General features: G+C 44.9%; 1 protein-coding gene across 5 annotated transcripts in view; it reads left to right on the top strand.

The window, feature by feature from the left end:
* The window catches only part of SYT7 (synaptotagmin 7), a 225,035-nt gene that overhangs the window by 156,014 nt on the left and 50,679 nt on the right, over positions 1 to 18,342 (top strand). For 2 of the 5 annotated variants that reach the window (XM_083416931.1, XM_083416932.1), the window contains one exon: positions 4,150 to 4,512. The exons of the other annotated variants lie outside the window; for them this stretch is intronic. In XM_083416931.1, the coding sequence (XP_083273057.1) occupies positions 4,150 to 4,512 (363 nt within the window). The remainder of the gene's footprint in view (positions 1 to 4,149; positions 4,513 to 18,342) is intronic. 5 annotated transcript variants of the gene reach the window in all.

The following is an 18,342-nucleotide window of genomic DNA, read 5'->3' as shown; positions in this document are numbered from 1 at the left end:
AGTGAGCTTATCTTCCATTAGGTTTCCAAACAGCTCTTCCTCTTGACCCTACTGAATGAGCATTCCTATGTGGCTTCTCAAAACCGATGTGGACTCAGGAAATGACCGCTAGTTCGTTTGTCCTGTCAGGTGCCTCTTTCCTGACACCTAAGGAGACCAAAAGTCTTAATATTAATTCATATCTAGATTAGTCCTAGACACTGAAGCATTTCCTGACTAAACAAAGTTTTCATTGTGGAGTAAACTAATCTGTCATATACATCCCTCATAATGAAGATTTTTGTGACTGGATTGTCCCTGTATCTGGCATGTGTGTTTTTGTGATGGAGCGCTACTTTGCTTTGTCTGTCTGTCTGAGATAGCCCACCTGTCTGCTTGCACAATAGCCTCGTGATAGGAACTGGAAGTGGGATAAGGTACCCACAGGTATGCCAGAGGGCCAGGTGTAAATGGTACAGTCCCTACAGCACTGGGACTGCTTCCCACAACGCAATTACCCTTGATAGAAATTTATATAGTCTGCTGGCTCCAGGCCTAGGAGAGCCAATTTTAGTTTCCTGTGACTGAGAGGTTGAAAATTGGACTAATTTAGGATTTGATAGAAAACTGAAATGAGGTCACTGCATGTGAAGAAGGCAGTGGCTGGAAAGGTCCATTTCTGCCTCATGCCTGGCAGCAGGGGGGTTGGGCTTAGGGGCTCAGTACATGATCCAAACAAGCTCATTGGTAGCAGATGCATGCAGAGCTACCGGAATAATTTTCCAAGGCAAGAAAAGGGGGGTGTTGGGCTCTTTGCTTATATAGGTTTTCACAAGTCCTTCCTTTCCTTTCCTTTCCTTTCCTTTCTCTTCTCTTTCTCTCTTGCTCTTCCTCCTTTCTCTTCTCTTCTCTTCTCTTCTCTTCTCTTAACACAAAAAGATTCCACCACTTTGCCATTACGTCCCTGGCATCAGCATTTCTTTGCTGTTTTTGGTGGAGGTGGCTTTCAGGTCAGGCCAGCAGCAAGTAAGGAACGCTTGAACCCTTCTGCCACGAGGTCCTGGTTTCTGTGCCTCCTTGGTTAAACCTAAGAACTAGGTTGGCTTTAATTTCTACACAAAGTGGCCTGTGAAATATTTTGGCACAGTCAGCCCCATCTGGCTGCTCTAGAGTGACTGCTGTCAGATGCTGCACCCTGAGAAAGCAGGAGGGCTTGGGGAGAAGCAGAGCTGGGAAACAGTAAGACTGGTGGGTGATTGGCCGCCTGTGCACCTCTCTCCTGTCACATGTTGACACACCTGCCTCAGGGATTGGCCGTTTCTGTGAGATACTCAGACATGAGGCCAGCCATGTCCTTCGGGGGCACACCCAAAGGCATCCTTCAGAGCTTAACCGTTATGCCTTCAACAGCCTGCTTTCTCAGCCATCCTGTTATATTACATGCTTTGTCATTTATTGTACACATCCCTTTCCTGTGCGCTTGTTTTCCCACTCCTAACTCTGGCTTTGGCTCTAACTGCAGGCAGGGCTGTTCAGAAATGGTGTTTTAAAATTTGAAAGGAAGGAAAGCCAATTCTCTACCATGGAAAGGCAAATCAAGCACTCAGAACAAGTTACGCGATTCAGTAAGGTGGATGCAAATCTACACTGTGTACTTGAACTCGGCTTTCTGCTAAAATTTAGAACTTGGGGCAAGGGCAAGAGCAGATGTGGTGGCAGGTAATTGAGAAGCAGGAAGATGATTAAAGGTCACAAGAGAAGGATGGCTAGCTATGCATACCATACTACTATGCCGCCCAGTAATGCCAGTGAGCTTTTAGTTCTAATTCCACTAACATAAAGGCTTATAAAGCATTTCTAAATAAATGAAGGAAAAGGTCCATAAGTCAATGGTAAAGCACATGTTTTATGTGCAGAATATCTCAGGTTCAATCCCCAGTATCTCCAGATAGGGTTGGAGATAGCTCCTATCTGAAACCCTAAACAATAGATGAAACAATAGGGGGACTCAGTATAAGGCAGCTTCCCATGTTCCTAAAAAATGTTCAGGAATCTAAATCCTTTTGATCATATCAAATTCCACCTGGAATTCTGCAAGTGCAGACCAGCAGAAAATGAACAGCCCTGACCATGAGGCCTTTTTTGTGAGTACCTGCATGCCTTCCCTCCTGTCCTTTCATCTAACAGTGTGATCAGCCATGTCTGTTCTTCTCAAGTCTTTGGCTGAATGGTTAGCTAATATCTGCATTGTGTTTCTGAATGTGTGCTCAACCACTTGTTCTGTGTGGTTAGCTGTGGGGCTCTGTCATGTATTTTTGACAGCAATCTGCACTTCTTGTGTTGTCTTTCAAGCCATATGTTCTGTCCTGTGCTTCACTGTCCACAGGCTACAGACCATTCCTACAAGGCTCTCTCAAACATCTGTAGGGGCGTGGCCAGTAACTGTACATCAGGGATACCCAATGTGGTGCCCTCCTGATGCCGTTGGACTACAACTCCCATCATCCCTTCGCATTGGCCAAGCTGGCTGGAACTGATGGGAGACGTCAGCCCAACAGCATCATGAGGGTACCAAAGTAGCTACCTCTGCAGTAAGGCATAGCTATACCAAACTATACATCATGCATCCACTCTCAGGAGGGTAGAGGACACCTCACTGTGATGTACTTCAGTCCTGATTTTGAGGGCAGAACAAGGCATGCATCTTCAAACACAGGTCACACTGAAAAAGTAAGTGATGGCAATTTCAAGTGGAGGTGTGGGAGCTTACTCTTTGCCTCCCCACCCCTCCCCCTCCCCACCTGCTACCATGCAACCCAGCTTCCTTTTTCCTAGCTGTGGTATGAGACCAGAATGAAGCCCAGATAGGAGGAAAGTGGCCTCGGAAGATGGAGGCGCAGTGATGGAATGGACAGATGCCAAAGATGGCAGGGCTCATGCTGTTTTCATAGTTTTGCAGAAAAGAGAATTTCAGCAGGTGTAGCTTTTATGACAAGCTGTTGAAATTCCCTCTTCTGCACAAAAGGACAGAAGCCTTTTGCTCTTTTGCATCTGATCACTCAAAACAGTGTATGGAGGAAAGTTTCAGCACCCCTCTCCCACTCACCTCATCTTCTGGAATCACACACACACACACATTGTGTTGCAGCTGTCTGACAGTGACACATGTTTGAAAACAGAGGCCTGCAACCTTCAAGTTTAGTTCCCTTCTCAAACAGCTCCCCAAATTTCACTGGAATGTTTCATGTGAGAGAAGACAATATGGCAACTTTCAGGAGCATAAATACTGAGAAGTTGTCCACGCCTGGCCTAACAAATCCAAGCCCGACATGGCCATTGTAATTGTTACAACTCCCCCAGTTTGCCACCTTTTAGTGGACAGGTTTCTGTTCCTTTCACTGCTACGTAACAGGCAAAAGTGCAAATCCCAATGCCAACTTTGGCACACAATAGCAGGAAAAGCTACAGCAGTTTCATTTCTGACTACCTTGCAGCTGTTACAGGTGTAGAATCCTGTCTGGAAAAAGTTGGCAACCCTATTAAGTGTAACTATGTGCTCTGGAAGACAAAGTTACCTGTATTCAAGATGAGAGTAGGGAACTGCTACAGCCTCATTTAAAAAATAAAACTTGAGCCCTGGAGCATGCCACCAGCTTGGCCATCAGTGTCCGTGACACCATTCCTAGGACATGTGAGAGTTCCTGTTCCCACGGCCACTTGGGTGAGGTGTGCTGATTCAGACACAGCCAATGGGGAAAGTGGTTGTTGGGTGCGCCGCATGTCACAGGCAGCAGCAGCACAGGCACCAGGGGATTTGCCTTCACAAAGCAGCCTAATTAGTTCGGAAACGAGAGTTGGTGTTCTGAGCCTCCTTACAAGCCAAGGAGCACGGAGAGGAGAAGTCGCTTCGCAAGCGATCTCACACTGAGCTCAAGGACTGACAAGCAAGGAAGGCCGCAAAATGGCTGCAGGGCGGGGGCTCCATGCTGCTGGAGAAGCTGAGGTGCAGCTGCAACCCCAAATGACGGCTTGCTGCTTCCGAAGGTGCCTGGCAGAGAGAGTGCTGTGCTGGGGCATCTTCTCTCTAACTATCTGCTTTTCCTTCCTCCAATTTTGCCCCTTTACCTTCTTCTCCTTTTTCTCCTTTCCCTCGCCCTTCACCTCCCTAAGTTTTGAGGATTCCACCATGTCCACAGCCACTACCCTTGAGTATATCCCCACCTCAGCAGGAGACCCGAAATGCCAGCGCCCGCGCACCCTCATGCGCCAGCAGAGTCTCCAACAGCCACTCAGCCAGCACCAGAAACCCAACCACAGCCAGCCCACCACCAGCCAGAGCCTGGGCCACCTGCAGTCCCACACCACCTCCACCAGTGGCAATCCCCGGGGCTGTCGGAGTGCGCAGTCACGGCAAGGGACCCCTGCTGGCTCCAAGCACAGGACAGGCGGTGGTCGCAGCCGCTCCAATCCTGGGAGCTGGGACCATATGGTGGGGCAGATTCGGAATCGAGGCTTGGATATGAAGTCTTTCCTGTAAGTTGTCTTTCTCTTTTTCTCTCTGCATGTTCTTGCACTTGTTTGTTGCTCCATTAGTTTTGAGCCCTCTGTTGAGACAGGCAGTTGACCCCCCCTGAAGGCTGCAGTGTGTGTGAGACATTCAGCTCGTACTGTCATGCAGCTAGCTCATCACCAGCTGAAGGATCAGCAATCTCCTTCTCCCCTTAGACACCAAACTGTCCAGTTTCACATTCCAAACTCTAATCTTCTTATTTGGATCGGTTCGCATTTCAATGTGAAGCCACCCAATTTGCCCTTCTCGGAACACTTTGCAACCTGAAACACAGCTGTCCTTCAGAATTCATACTTCTCTGGATTTTTTGATGTAATTCTGCCACCCAAAATGTGTACAAAAAAATGTATATTAGGGGAAAGTGTGCAGAAAGTATGCATATATTAGTGAAAGTAGCAAAATGCATGACATTCTGAAAAAATGCTTTAAAAATGTGTGTATTAGAATACAAAATTGGGTACAAAAATGGGTACGTTACAAGAAATGTACACTAAAATGTTGATGAATTTTTAGGAGAACTTCATTTTTAAAAATCACAAATGGATGTGGAAATGTGGCATAATAAGACTGGAAAAATTCAAAGTGAGAAAAACTAAGTGGAGAAATTTGTCTATTCCTAATCTGATATGAGGTGGAGAGAAGGACTAGCTTAACATATAAGGGTCTCCTTCTCTGTCTTCTTCCATGCTGGAATTATTCTAGTAGCCATTGCTTTGTTGGGTTCCTCAGCTTTCTAATTACATACAGTGGAATCTCCAGCTACAACCATTATTTATTTATTTATTTATTTATTTATTTATTTATTTATTTTTCTATAGTGCCCTTCATCCAAGGATCATAGGATGGTTTACAATATAAAAACACAAAAATACACACCATAGTAACCAACAAGAACCATACCACCACCAGCCCCAACACACGCACATTTTAAATGGTCACAGGTTGTCTAATGAGCCAAAGGCCTGGGAGAAGAGGAATATTTCCCCTTGGCACCTAAAGATAAGTAGCAAAGGCACCAGGGAGAGCATTCCACAAGCAGGGAGCCACTGCAGAAAAGACCCGTTCTCATGTGGTCACCTTCTGGACCTCTCACAGAGGAGGCACAAGAAGAAGGGCCTCAGATGATAATTGCAGGGGCTGGGTCAGTTCGTATGGGGAGAGCTGTTCTCTTCTTCATTTAACAAACATAATGGTTCAACTGTTATCCTTTCTGAAAATAAGAACATTTGATGCTATAACGTTTGTTTTGCCCCATGGTCACTTCTGCCATGACACAGCCTGGACCCATGTGCTCTTAGCCCTTGGCACAGTGTAATGGAAATAGATCCTTTATATACAGGGGTCCAGTCTCAGCATAAGGACTGGATTAGATGACCTTCTAATTTCTTCCATTCCACAGCTATGTTAATATTGTAGCCCATGAGTGCAGGTTTCTGCTTCAGCTGAGCAACCGGGGAATGTGGTATGCAAAGTGGGTGAGTGCATCCCATCCCCAAAAGTTCAAATGGAATTTGCAAATGATGGACCCTTGGCCACTTTAGGAGTGTTGAGCAGGGTTTTGAACCCAATTTCCCCACATCCCAACCTAGCGCACAGCCCCCAGCACAAATATTGCCTCTTTACGGGAGAAAGCTGCCTTGAAACATTAAGGAGAGATTTTCTCTTCTTCCGTTCTCCTGCACCGAGGTTTTCTTTACATCACTGCAAAGCTGACAAACCCTCCCAGAAAGAGGTGACTCTTCAGTTCCCCTTCACAAACAGGGGTTTGGTCTTTTTATCCACCAAATCCCTGCCTATCGGTCCTTCAGATCCTCCTTGCTGTGATCTGTAAAGGCAGCTTTGTCAGAGCGGCTTGAAGCGTGTGATTTTTAATCTGTCTTAAATACTTTCCCTGTTGGTGACAGCTTCTAAATTCCAGGCGCCAATGGTTAAGCTGAAGCCTTCACTGTCACCTTATCTAGGAATTTGACAATGTCCCTTACTTCATTGCAGGGGGGGGGGGGATTTTTGCGCTTCTCTTTGCCATAACGTGAGCCAATATTTGCCCGTGCTTGTAGTAATTTTTACAATTAGCCATTCATGTGAATGGTACATAGGGAATTGAAGTTGTGGTGTGCTTAAGCTTCAGGGAGGGCATTATACTCTTCAGTTGGTGGGATTTTTCAGTGCGGCTAAGGAAGTCCATGGTGAGAATTTGGAAGAAGGATAGCTGTGGGCCAGGCACAGCCGCAAGAGATCGTAAGATTCCCAGCTCAACCACAAACTCTTATATATACAAGCACATATGATTAACAGTAAGTTAATTTATTTTAGTTACAGGTAGGTAGCCATGTTGGTCTGCCGTAGTCGAAACAAAAAATTAAAAAATTCCTTCCAGTAGCATCTTAGAGACCAGCTAAGTTTGTTATTGGTATGAGCTTTCGTGTGCACACTTCTTCAGATACACTGAAACAGAAGTCACCAGACCCTTGGGTTCTTATCTCATTATACATGATAAAGCTATTTTTAGCCATCTCACCCCTTGCTTTTTCCTGTAAGACCAATTGCAGTCATTAACAGTCGTCAACAGGTTTACCACACCTATCAGCCAATCACCCATTCCCACCACCCTTCTGAGTAATACCCCTCCCCACCCTCTAACTATATATAAGGGTCTGGTGACTTCTGTTTCAGTGTATCTGAAGAAGTGTGCATGCACACAAAAGCTCATACCAATAACAAACTTAATTGGTCTCCAAGGTGCTACTGGAAGGATTTTTTTTTAATTTTTTTTTTATTTTGAATGCCATTGGTGGTGTGTGTGGTTTCTGCATGGATTTACAAATTACATAGAGCTACACAGAGTGGAATACCACCCAAATAGTTATCTGAGGCAGTGTGTGTGATCAGGGACCTCACAAAAGGGACTATGGACAAATAATTGTTTTTCCTTTAGCATTCTAAGAATGCTAAAGTAAAAGGAAAAACAATTATTTGTCCATAGTCCCTTTTGTGAGGTCCCTGTGATATTTTAAATTAAGCCAAAACCAGGCTAGTCTCATGACATTTTTTGCTACTTCCTCAACCCACATGGGTGTGGCTGCCATCATTTTATCACTAACTCCCAAGCAGGCAAAAGCACTATACTTACTGCTCAGGAATGTTTCCTTGCCTGGCCATTCCTTCTTTGAGAGCATGTGTTTACCAAATCACAGTAATGATAAGGCTACCATGAGTAACATTGGAATAAGGTGAGCCAAATGAATATTGCCTATTTAAAAATTGCATTTAATGGATGAAGAATAAAGTAAAATAAAATTAGAGTTTTTATTTTAAAAACACCATAAAAGTATGTAGAAAGTCAAAACATTGCAAAAGATAGTTTGTTGAGCAGCAGTGCTAAGAAGCTTAGGTAATATTTTCCATTGGTTCAAAAGTCCATGATTAGGATAAAGTGTGCTAAGACAGAGCATCAAAGAAAAATTCAACATGGCTCTAAGCTCACAATAAAGCCAAATAAAGGACAAATAAGTAGGACAAGAGCACATAAGTTTCCTAGAATCTACCACCTGGGATCTTGCTAGGACCGCCTTTTAATTAGCTGAAGGAGCAACATCTCCAGTGTACATGATCCCTTGGGTCCATAACAGGTTGACTCACTTACAGTATGATCCTAACCACACAGAGGTACACATCCTATTGAATTCCATGGGAATTGCTCCTGAGTCAGTTAGTTTAACATTGTAGCCAGGAGTGTCCCAATTACCTCTCAATGCAGGACTTAGAATCTCATTTGAAAAAAGCTCCTCAACACTTTTGCATTTGTAGGTGCACTGGGTTAAAATAAGGAGGATTTAAGTAATTATAAGTTCCAGGAAAGGAGCAGGGAAGAGGTGTGTACTCAACAAAAGTGAAATCATGGCTGCACAGGAGGTCCAAATATCAATAAAAAACTAAGCAAAAGTCATTTATGGAACAGCTCCTTTATAAAAGTTGATGCTAGATAAAACCACTAGTATATTGGTGCTGTTCCCTTACCACTAATGGCGGTTAAGTCGCTTTGATAATACAGTGGTACCTCGGGTTAAGTACTTAATTCGTTCTGGAGGTCCGTTCTTAACCTGAAGCTGTTCTTAACCTGAAGCACCACTTTAGCTTATGGGGCCTCCTCCTGCTGCTGCTGCGCCGCCGGAGCACGATTTCTGTTCTTATCCTGAAGCAAAGTTCTTAACCTGAAGCACTATTTCTGGGTTAGCAGAGTCTGTAACCTGAAGCGTATGTAACCTGAAGCATATGTAACTGTACTCTCCTGAGCTCACAGGGACATGATCAGTTGCTTTTAGCTTCTGTAGCCTTTGGTCATATAGACACTCTCAGTAAGAGTTAATAAACAGTAGTGGTATTCAGCTCAGTGGCGTAGCGTGGGTTGTCAGCACCCGGGGCAAGGCAAGTAATTTGTGCCCACTAACCCGTGGATTTTAGCAGGGGGCAGAGAGCTGCGAGTGCAAGCGCCCCCCCCGATGTTGCGCCCGGTGCGGCCGCCCCCCCTGCACCCCCCACTGATTCAGCTGATGCTATAAAGCCTGCCAAACTGCTGTTGAGCCTGTGGCATCTCTGTGACACAGAAATTAGAAACAATTCAGAGGAAAAAAGCTATGGCTATAAGGATGACAACAGTTTTGGAAGGCAAATTGTATGAGGAAGGGCTGAAGGCAACTGATAAATTTATAGCCTAGTGACAGGAATGTTAGGGAGAGAGGGGGCACGTTATTCAAAAGTATGTTGGAAGAGACTGGGAGTTCCTCAAAAGATTCAGGGAAGATTGGATAATACGCAAGGAGAATTTGCTCCAGGAAATATTTAAGTAAAACACTGGCGGAGCTATAAAAGCAGCTGAGCAATGGAACATGGGCTGCTTAGGAAGGCTGTAGAATTTTACTCTATGGAAGTTTTTAGGGAATAGCTTAGTGGGGACCTCTCAGAGCCAGGTTTTGCTAAGCCAGAGCTAGGCAGTATTTCTTCCAGCCCTATTTATGTGGCTTTGTGGAACCGACAGTTACAGGTGCCACGTAATACTTGTTACACAGTTGTACAAATATTATCTCCTAGCGTGGCAGCACCTACAACTATGGAACTCCTTGCCTGTTGACACCAGGCAGGTGCCTCTGCTGTTCAAGCTCCTGCTTGAAACATTTTTGTTGAGGCAAGCCCATCTAGAACCATAGTTGCTGACATGTTTTAATTTCTTTTACTGTTAATTAAATTATCCTTAATGTTTTTAATTGATTTTAACCATTTTTATTGATAATTTTACTATTTCTTATAAAGCACTTGCTACACTGCAATTAAGCAGTATATAAATTTTGTCAATTAATTAAAATAAGAAATAGCAACTATTCTTCCTTCCTATTTCTGGGCACTAGCTCACATACTCCAGATGTTATCTATTTCTGAATTCTAAGAAGCAGATTTGGGAAGGAAACATTGGTCTTAAGCTGTATGAGGCATCTCCCCTGCTTCTGCACACACACTTCTAAGTTCCTCCTTTTCTTCTCTGCATCCGCAACCAAAGCAAGTAGTATCTGCAGCCCGACTTGAGCTGAGAGTAGAAAGCCTGTTTTGGATTGAACTGACCTCTGTGTAAATGGGACTGTAATGAAATGCTTTGGTCAAAGATCTTCAGTAGTAGATTGCAATGTTTAATTGATTTGTGGTTATATAAATAATTTTGCAGTCTTCAGCTGAAAAGAAAAAACTACAACGATTTATCTGTGCAGTGATTATCATGATTTAATTAGGATCATTATAGTGGCTGAGTTTCCATTTCGCATAAAACTATAGTCAGAAACGGTGGTTTAATGGGAAGAAGCAGTGTGCTTACCATTCTTGGTTTGTTTGGCGGGGCGGAAATCATGACAGGGGCGTCATGCCCATAGAGGCTAGTGGTGTGGGGCGCCGGGGCGCCAAGTTCTGGAGAGCACCAGGGAAGAGGCGGAGGCTGGATGTGGCACCTCCCGGCATCAGCTCGCCGCCCTTGCCCGCCTCGACCATGCCGTGCCGAAGCAGCCCCGCACCCGGAGCCTCTGTCTGCTGTGGCCACCGCTGCACGAAGCGGCCAGCTGAGCCAGGAGGTGCCGCATCCAGCCGCCTCTTCCCTGCTGGACGAGTCGCCCTCCAGCTGCTGCCCACCTCCTCCAGCCCCGCTGGCAGCGCCATCCTCCCTAAAATACTCTGGGAAACGAGGGGGTGTGCCAGAGGGAGCTTTGCACCACGGCGCGGGATATTCTTAAGACAGCCCTGAGGAATGAGCCCAGGTTTGGATGATTAGCCAGATTCTGGCTTATTTGTCTATACTGCAGCAGCAGCAGCAGCAGCAGCTGAGAAGGAGCTTTGCAGGAACTTTAAAGCAAACGATTTTAAACATGAATTATAGTTTACTATAATTCACAGTGGGACGCGGGTGGCGCTGTGGGTTAAACCACAGAGCCTAGGACTTGCCATTCAGAAGGTCGGTGGTTCGAATCCCCGCAATAGGGTGAGCTCCCGTTGCTCGGTCCCTGCTCCTGCCAACCTAGCAGTTTGAAAGCACAACAGAGTGCAAGTAGATAAATAGGTACTGCTCCAGCAGGAAGGTAAACGGTGTTTCCGTGCTCTGCTCTGGTTTGCCAGAAGCAGTTTAGTCATGCTGGTCACATGACTGGAAGCTATACGCCGGCTCCCTCAGTGAATAAAGCGAGATGAGTGCCACAACCTCAGAGTCATCCGCGACTGGACCTAATGGCCAGGGGTACCTTTACCTTTACCTTTATGAATTAATGTAACATGCAAACTCTGTAATTGTTCTTAGACTTGGCACCCAATAAAGATTCCCTGGCGTGGCTTTTACTCACACCTAACTTCTAAAATATTTCCATATTTTTTTCAGCCAGCTTATACTTGTAATTGTTTATTTTATCTATTTGGCCTATTTATAGGCCATTCCATAACAAAAATGTATTTGGGCAGCTAAACAAATACAGTAAACTGTAAAAAACAACTAAGACAAAATGCAACATTAAAGCAATATCCGTTAAGGTCAGCGGGAGTACCCAGTGTGGTGGGGCACTGCCCTCCCAATTGCAGTGCTGCTGCCACTTAGCAGGGCAAGGGTAGGCCTAATTAGGCTAGCCAGGCCTGCCTATTTGTTCTGCAAGGCCATTTTGGCAAAGCCACGCCAACTTGCTCTACATATGACATCATATATGAAATTAGGTGTAAGGTATGTAAACTGATGTACCTCCCTGCTGAAAGGGTTTTGCAGGCAGTTCTATCAACTGATTGGTGGTGCCTGCAAAGCCCTGTTCCTTTGCAAGAGAAAATGATCACAGTGGTGCTTGAAAAAGCAGAGATTTGCTAGTGCCCCCAACCAGCTGATCAAGAGCCCTTTGCCTTTGCCTTTGTATTGGTCACCCGATGTCCTTGTGACCTCACGGCAACCCCACCCACCTGACAGCTTTCAAAGCTACAACATAATTTAAAATTACTAAAACAACAATGAGGTATTTGCCTGGTGCTGAAAGTACATTTGAGTAGGCGTTAGGTGTCAACCTGTGTGGAGAGGCTATTCCACAGCTCTTGAAAGGTCTTACTCTGTAAATATGTGACCTGTATCAAATACACTTATTAGGGTCATCTGAACCTATTTGCAACATTATGCAGTGCATCTGTTGTCTGACTATAGCAAACAGTGGTCCAGATTATGTGGTTGATCAATGGTAGGGCTGTTATAGACATAGCACTGTATTTTAGATAGGTTTGTTACCCTGCCTGCAGTTGTCTCAAAATGCATTACCCAAATGTGTGAATTATACATGTGACCATGAAGCATAATATTTGGGAACTGTAACCCAGAGCTCTCACTGTATACAATGGGGAACATTGCTTTGCACCTTTACTTGCTTTTAATTATTTTGGGGAATTAGCAGAAATCACTGAGTCCCAATTATGAGTTTAAAATTGAAAAATGTTCCTTTGTTTACAGAATTAAATGGTGATCAATGCATTAAATGGTTTTGGGGCTTCAAGTGCCAAACCCAATATTTACAAAAGAGTAATATGTTTAGTTCAAATGTAGAGTGATTAACAGAGGCTGCCCAAACCCGTGTTGCCTGGATCAATCATTTACACTTGTTTATGTGGCAGAGAGGGACGCGGGTGGCGCTGTGGGTTAAACCACAGAGACTAGGACTTGCCGATCAGAAGGTCGGTGGTTCAAATCCCTGCGATGGGGTGAGCTCCCATTGCTCAGTCCCTGCTCCTGCCAACCTAGCAGTTTGAAAGCACATCAAAGTGCAAGTAGATCAATAGGTACCGCTTCGGCGGGAAGGTAAATGGCATTTCCGTGTGCTACTCTGGTTCGCCAGAAGCGGATTAGCCATGCTGGCCACATGACCCGGAAACTGTACGCTGGCTCCCTCGGCCACTAAAGCGAGATGAGTGCCACAACCCCAGAGTCTGTCACAACTGGACTTAATGGTCAGGGTTCCCTTTACCTTTACCTTTATGTGGCAGAGATAGAAACAGGAGGAGGCAGGGAGTCCTATGATTGCTAGTACTGCTCCCTGCTCCTTATAGCGCAATCTGGCAAGTTAAACTGGAGGTCTAAATGCACCAAGAGGGAATGTCCAAATGGAAAGCAGAAGAAGGGTCATATTAAGGAAACTAAGAAAAAGTGAGAAAAGGAAGGGATAAAATCCCAGTAACTACTAAATCCATAGTTTGAATGTTCACATGTTCAGGTGAATGCCTGAACACAGCAATAATTCCTGAGGGGAAGGGATGCTTGAAATAATAGGTGATGGGATCTGACAGAGGTTAGAGGAGGGGCAGGATTCTCTAACAAAAGGTGTTGCTAAGCAGCCAGAGGCATGGGACCTTTTTGGGTTTCCTGATTCAAGACAACTGAATGTCTTTAGGGAGCAACAGGTAAAAGGGCAAGAACCAATAAGGACAACTTGGAACTTGAGTGCCAAGCACAAAACAGTAGCGCTAGATGCTGTTTGGACAAGATGCAAATGGCTGTTGATTAAATGATCAGTGGAGCAGTGCCACTCAGAAGTAGGCTTTTGTTCTTGCCGAGGCTAGTGAGGTGTGTGCCTGTGTTAACTATTGGCAAATAGTGAGGTGCAAATTAAGCATTATCATACATAAAAGAGTTCTCACATTTTTCAATTCCATGCATACAAATAATCTCAGTCAGGTAGGTCAGCCCACTTAAACCAATGTCTGCTTTCTGTGTTGTGCTTGCAGTCCCATACGCATTGCATTGTTACCTGTTGAGCAAAGCTACAAGTATCACCTAATTCTGGGGCACACATGTCCCAGCTGTAACAAGCTCATCAGTAGTAGGTTAGACTAGCTGACTTCTGAATTCATTGCATACTGGTCCTGGTTCTATGAATTCTAATACACTGTCACATTTCTTTAATTTTACACATACACCTTCCTGTTGAGCCACATCACCTGCACCACAGAATATGCCCTAGTTTAAAATGAAAAGATATTCATATGCAGCTTCATAAACCTCTTGCTTGGTTTGTGTGATTCTTGATTTAAAGATGAGTCTCATTTCATCTCTAGAGGATTCCGGACATCTCTGTTTGCACAGCACCATTTGCTTATTTCAGCCTTAATTGGTTGAAAAATGTACCCACAGAATGCGAACTAGCTAATCAGCCCGATTGTTGTTCTTTCTCAAGAAGCCACTTCCTTTTAGTTCCATCACCCTGACCCCACCCCCAGAAAGTCCTTTACATTTTGTTTTGTTTTGTTTTGTTTTCTTGTAAAAACTTGTTTTTACATCACTCCTTGCCTTTTAATGCAAATGCATTTATTAAGGCACACACACACCCCAGGGCCTGTGGGAGGCTGAAATAATGAGGCTGTGTCATCCGTTCAAAGTAGGACTCCGTGGGTGAAAATGTTCACTGTCTGAAGCAAGGATCATAGCTTCCCCCCACTTTTTGTTTAGAATTCTAAAGTGTTGCAAAGTTAACAAAAAGAAAAGGGGGAGCATATAGAAGAAAGGCAAGCAAGTGGAAACCACAATCAGTGCAACTCCAACTTTAGAATTAAGGCTGTGTACACACCAGGGTGTGTTTGTTTCCCATCCACACTAATGGGTGGTTCTTTATCGGAAATATTTGTGCTGAATTTTGTTGTCTCCCCCTACACACACACACACACACACACACATACACACAGAGTTACTACTTCCTTGTCCTCCAGAAGTTTCAGAAACCTAAAGTCCATTGTGGGCATACACACAGTTCTGTTTACCTCTGTGCACAAACCCTTTAAGAAAAAAAAAAAGTTTTGTCTGTGGAATGGTGCTATGAAATACATTCACCAAAGATAAGTTTCAACCATAATTCACAGTGGGGAAAACAACCCTTTTTATATATGAATTAAATACTTCTTTACCAGATTTGAGCAAACAGCAGTTTCAAAAAATAAAAATATATGTTTGTATGTCATACCCAGGCAGAGGGCCAACAGCCCATCAGGGAGTGCCTCACTAGTGCAAAGAATGGCTGGGCAGGCAGAGTCATGGGCATCTCCTGACTGTTCCCACGAACACAGAAGGCCACCATGCAGCTCACAGGAGATTGTAAATGTGGAAGCGCATAAACAGTACATTTCATACCCAAGGCAGGACGGAGAGAGCAATTTGGGGGAAAGGAATCTTGAGACATTGTTTTTCTTTTTCCTTCTGCCATTCTCTTCCCACCTCCTGTTCCTGCAAATGCTGTTTTTCTTTTTTATACAGCTGTTTTGCACAAAAGCAGTTCTGCACAAATCAGCTGGCTTAAAAGTTACTATGCACATGCATTTGGCCACAACTGGTGGCAATAGGTACACCACATCTTTCGTGGAGTTCGTGGAGTCAAAACTGTTAGTTTGTGCTCAGATGATGAGCAAATGGAAGTATGGGGTATGACAATAGACAATGCCCAGCAAAAATTCTCATGCACACTTAAAAAACAAAAATAAAACAGACTACTCACACAGTGTGCTTCAGTGCATCAATGCTTAGATAGCATGCAATTTTGTCGCCCCCCCCCCCCTTGCTATGTTATCCAAGGATTGGGAAAATCCAAATTAAATGGAGAAAAAGTACAGGCTGCCACTTGAAGGGGACACAGGTGGCACTGTGGGTGAAACCACTGTGCCGCTTGGGCTTGCCGATTGAAAGGTTGGTGGTTCGAATCCCCGTGACGGGGTGAGCTCCCGTTGCTTGGTCCCAGCTCCTGCCAACCTAGCAGTTCGAAAGCACGTCAAAGTGCAAGTAGATAAATAGGTACCGCTCCGGCAGGAAGGTAAACGGCGTTTCATAGAATCATAGAATCATAGAATCATAGAATCATAGAGTTGGAAGAGACCACAAGGGTCATCGAGTCCAACCCCCTGCCAAGCAGGAAACACCATCAGAGCACTCCTGACATATGGTTGTCAAGCCTCTGCTTAAAGACCTCCAAAGAAGGAGACTCCACCACACTCCTTGGCAGCAAATTCCACTGTCGAACAGCTCTTACTGTCAGGAAGTTCTTCCTAATGTTTAGGTGGAATCTTCTTTCTTGTAGTTTGTATCCATTGCTCCGTGTCCGCTTCTCTGGAGCAGCAGAAAACAACCTTTCTCCCTCCTCTATGTGACATCCTTTTATATATTTGAACATGGCTATCATATCACCCCTTAACCTCCTCTTCTCCAGGCTAAACATGCCCAGCTCCCTTAGCCGATCCTCATAAGGCATTGTTTCCAGGCCTTTGACCATTTTGGTTGCCCTCCTCTGTACACGTTCTAGTTTGTCAGTGTCCTTCTTGAACTGTGGTGCCCAGAACTGGACACAGTACTCCAGGTGAGGTCTGACCAGAGCAGAATACAGTGGCACTATAACTTCCCTTGATCTAGATGCTATACTCCTATTGATGCAGCCCAGAATTGCATTGGCTTTTTTAGCTGCCGCGTCACACTGTTGGCTCATGTTAAGTTTGTGGTCAACCAAGACTCCTAGATCCTTTTCACATGTACTGCTCTCAAGCCAGGTGTCACCCATCTTGTATTTGTGCCTCTCATTTTTTTTGCCCAAGTGCAATACTTTACATTTCTCCCTGTTAAAATTCATCTTGTTTGTTTTGGCCCAGTTCTCTAATCTGTCAAGGTCGTTTTGAAGTGTGATCCTGTCTTCTGGGGTGTTAGCCACCCCTCCCAGTTTGGTGTCATCTGCAAATTTGATCAGGATGCCCTTGAGTCCATCATCCAAGTCGTTGATAAAGATGTTGAATAAGACCGGGCCCAAGACAGAACCCTGTGGCACCCCACTAGTCACTCTTCTCCAGGATGAAGAGGAACCATTGATGAGCACCCTTTGGGTCCGGTCAGTCAGCCAGTTACAAATCCACTGAGTGGTAGCATAGTCAAGACCGCATTTTACCAGCTTCCGTGCACTGCTCTGGTTTCTCCAGAAGCAGCTTAGTCATGCTGGCCACATGACCCAGAAAAACTGTCTGCGGACAAATACCAGTTCCCTTGGCCTTTAAAGTGAGATGAGCGCCGCAACCCCAGAGTCGTTCACGACTGGACCTAATTGTCAGGGGTCCCTTTACCTTTACCACTTGAATGAGGACTATGCAAAAAACATGCATATTTGGGATGCATTGAATCTATTGTAAACTGCCATGTGGACAGGCCCATGGTCTGTCCACTGCAAAACTAGTGGTATGTGTAACAATTCATTTCTTCAATAAAAACTGATGAAACAGAACTATCTGTCCAGCACCTATCAGACATCTGGCTAGAGATAAGATGCCGCTTCAAGGGCATTAATGAGGTCTAGACAGTACTTTGAGATTTCTGAGGCAGGACCTCAGGTTTTAAATAATAGGGATTATACCCTCTCCCACGTCATGCAGTGGAACTGAGTGGGTTGTTGTGCAGATATAGCTCTTTGGATTACTCAGAAGTAATAGTCACTAAATGGTTTAGAGTAGCTTCCCTTGTCAATCCCAGACTGTTTCATGCCAAGGCCAGCAGGGGCAAGTTTCCCTGAGATTCTTCTTTCTTGCCTTGGTAGGTTTTCATGGTAGGTTCACATGGGCAGAGAGTAATACCTTACCGCCATAAGGGACGCGGGTGGCGCTGTGGTCTAAACCACTGAGCCTCTTGGGCTTGCCAATCTGAAGGCTGGCGGTTTGAATCCCTGCAATGGAATGAGCTCCCGTTGCTCTGTCCCAGCTCCTAAAAACCTAGCAGTTCGAAAACACGCCAGAGCAAGTAGATAAATAGGCACCACTGTGGTGGGAAGGTAAACGGTATTTCCGTGCGCTCTGGTTTCCGTCACGGTGTTCCGTTGCACCAGAAGCGGTTTAGTCATGATGGCCACATGACCCGGAAAGCTGTCTGTGGACAAACGCCTGCTCCCTCGACCTGAAAGCAAGATTAGCACCGCAACCCCGTAGTTGCCTTTGAGTGGACTTAACTTCCAGGGTTCCTTTGCCTTTACCTTTGCCTTTCTGCTGCATTCTTTCCCCTGCACGATTGAGACTCTCCTCCCACAACCAAAAACAAAAACCAGTTGGCATATTATAGTGAGCCTTGCCAATTGGTTCACTGTAGATGGGAATGATGGTGCTCTTATAGAACAGAGGGGCCACCATTCTGAATTCATCACACACATTTGCTAGGCACGCTATTGAAAAGTGACACCATCACGTAGATGTGATTGTCGTCCTTGTAGAACAGAACTTGGAGATGACTGCGTGTTGGCTGGCAGCAA

Source organism: Podarcis tiliguerta, assembly GCF_965153285.1.
Source record: "Podarcis tiliguerta genome assembly, chromosome: 1".
NCBI lineage: Eukaryota > Metazoa > Chordata > Lepidosauria > Squamata > Lacertidae > Podarcis > Podarcis tiliguerta.
This window is presented reverse-complemented; position numbering and strand designations above follow the sequence as displayed.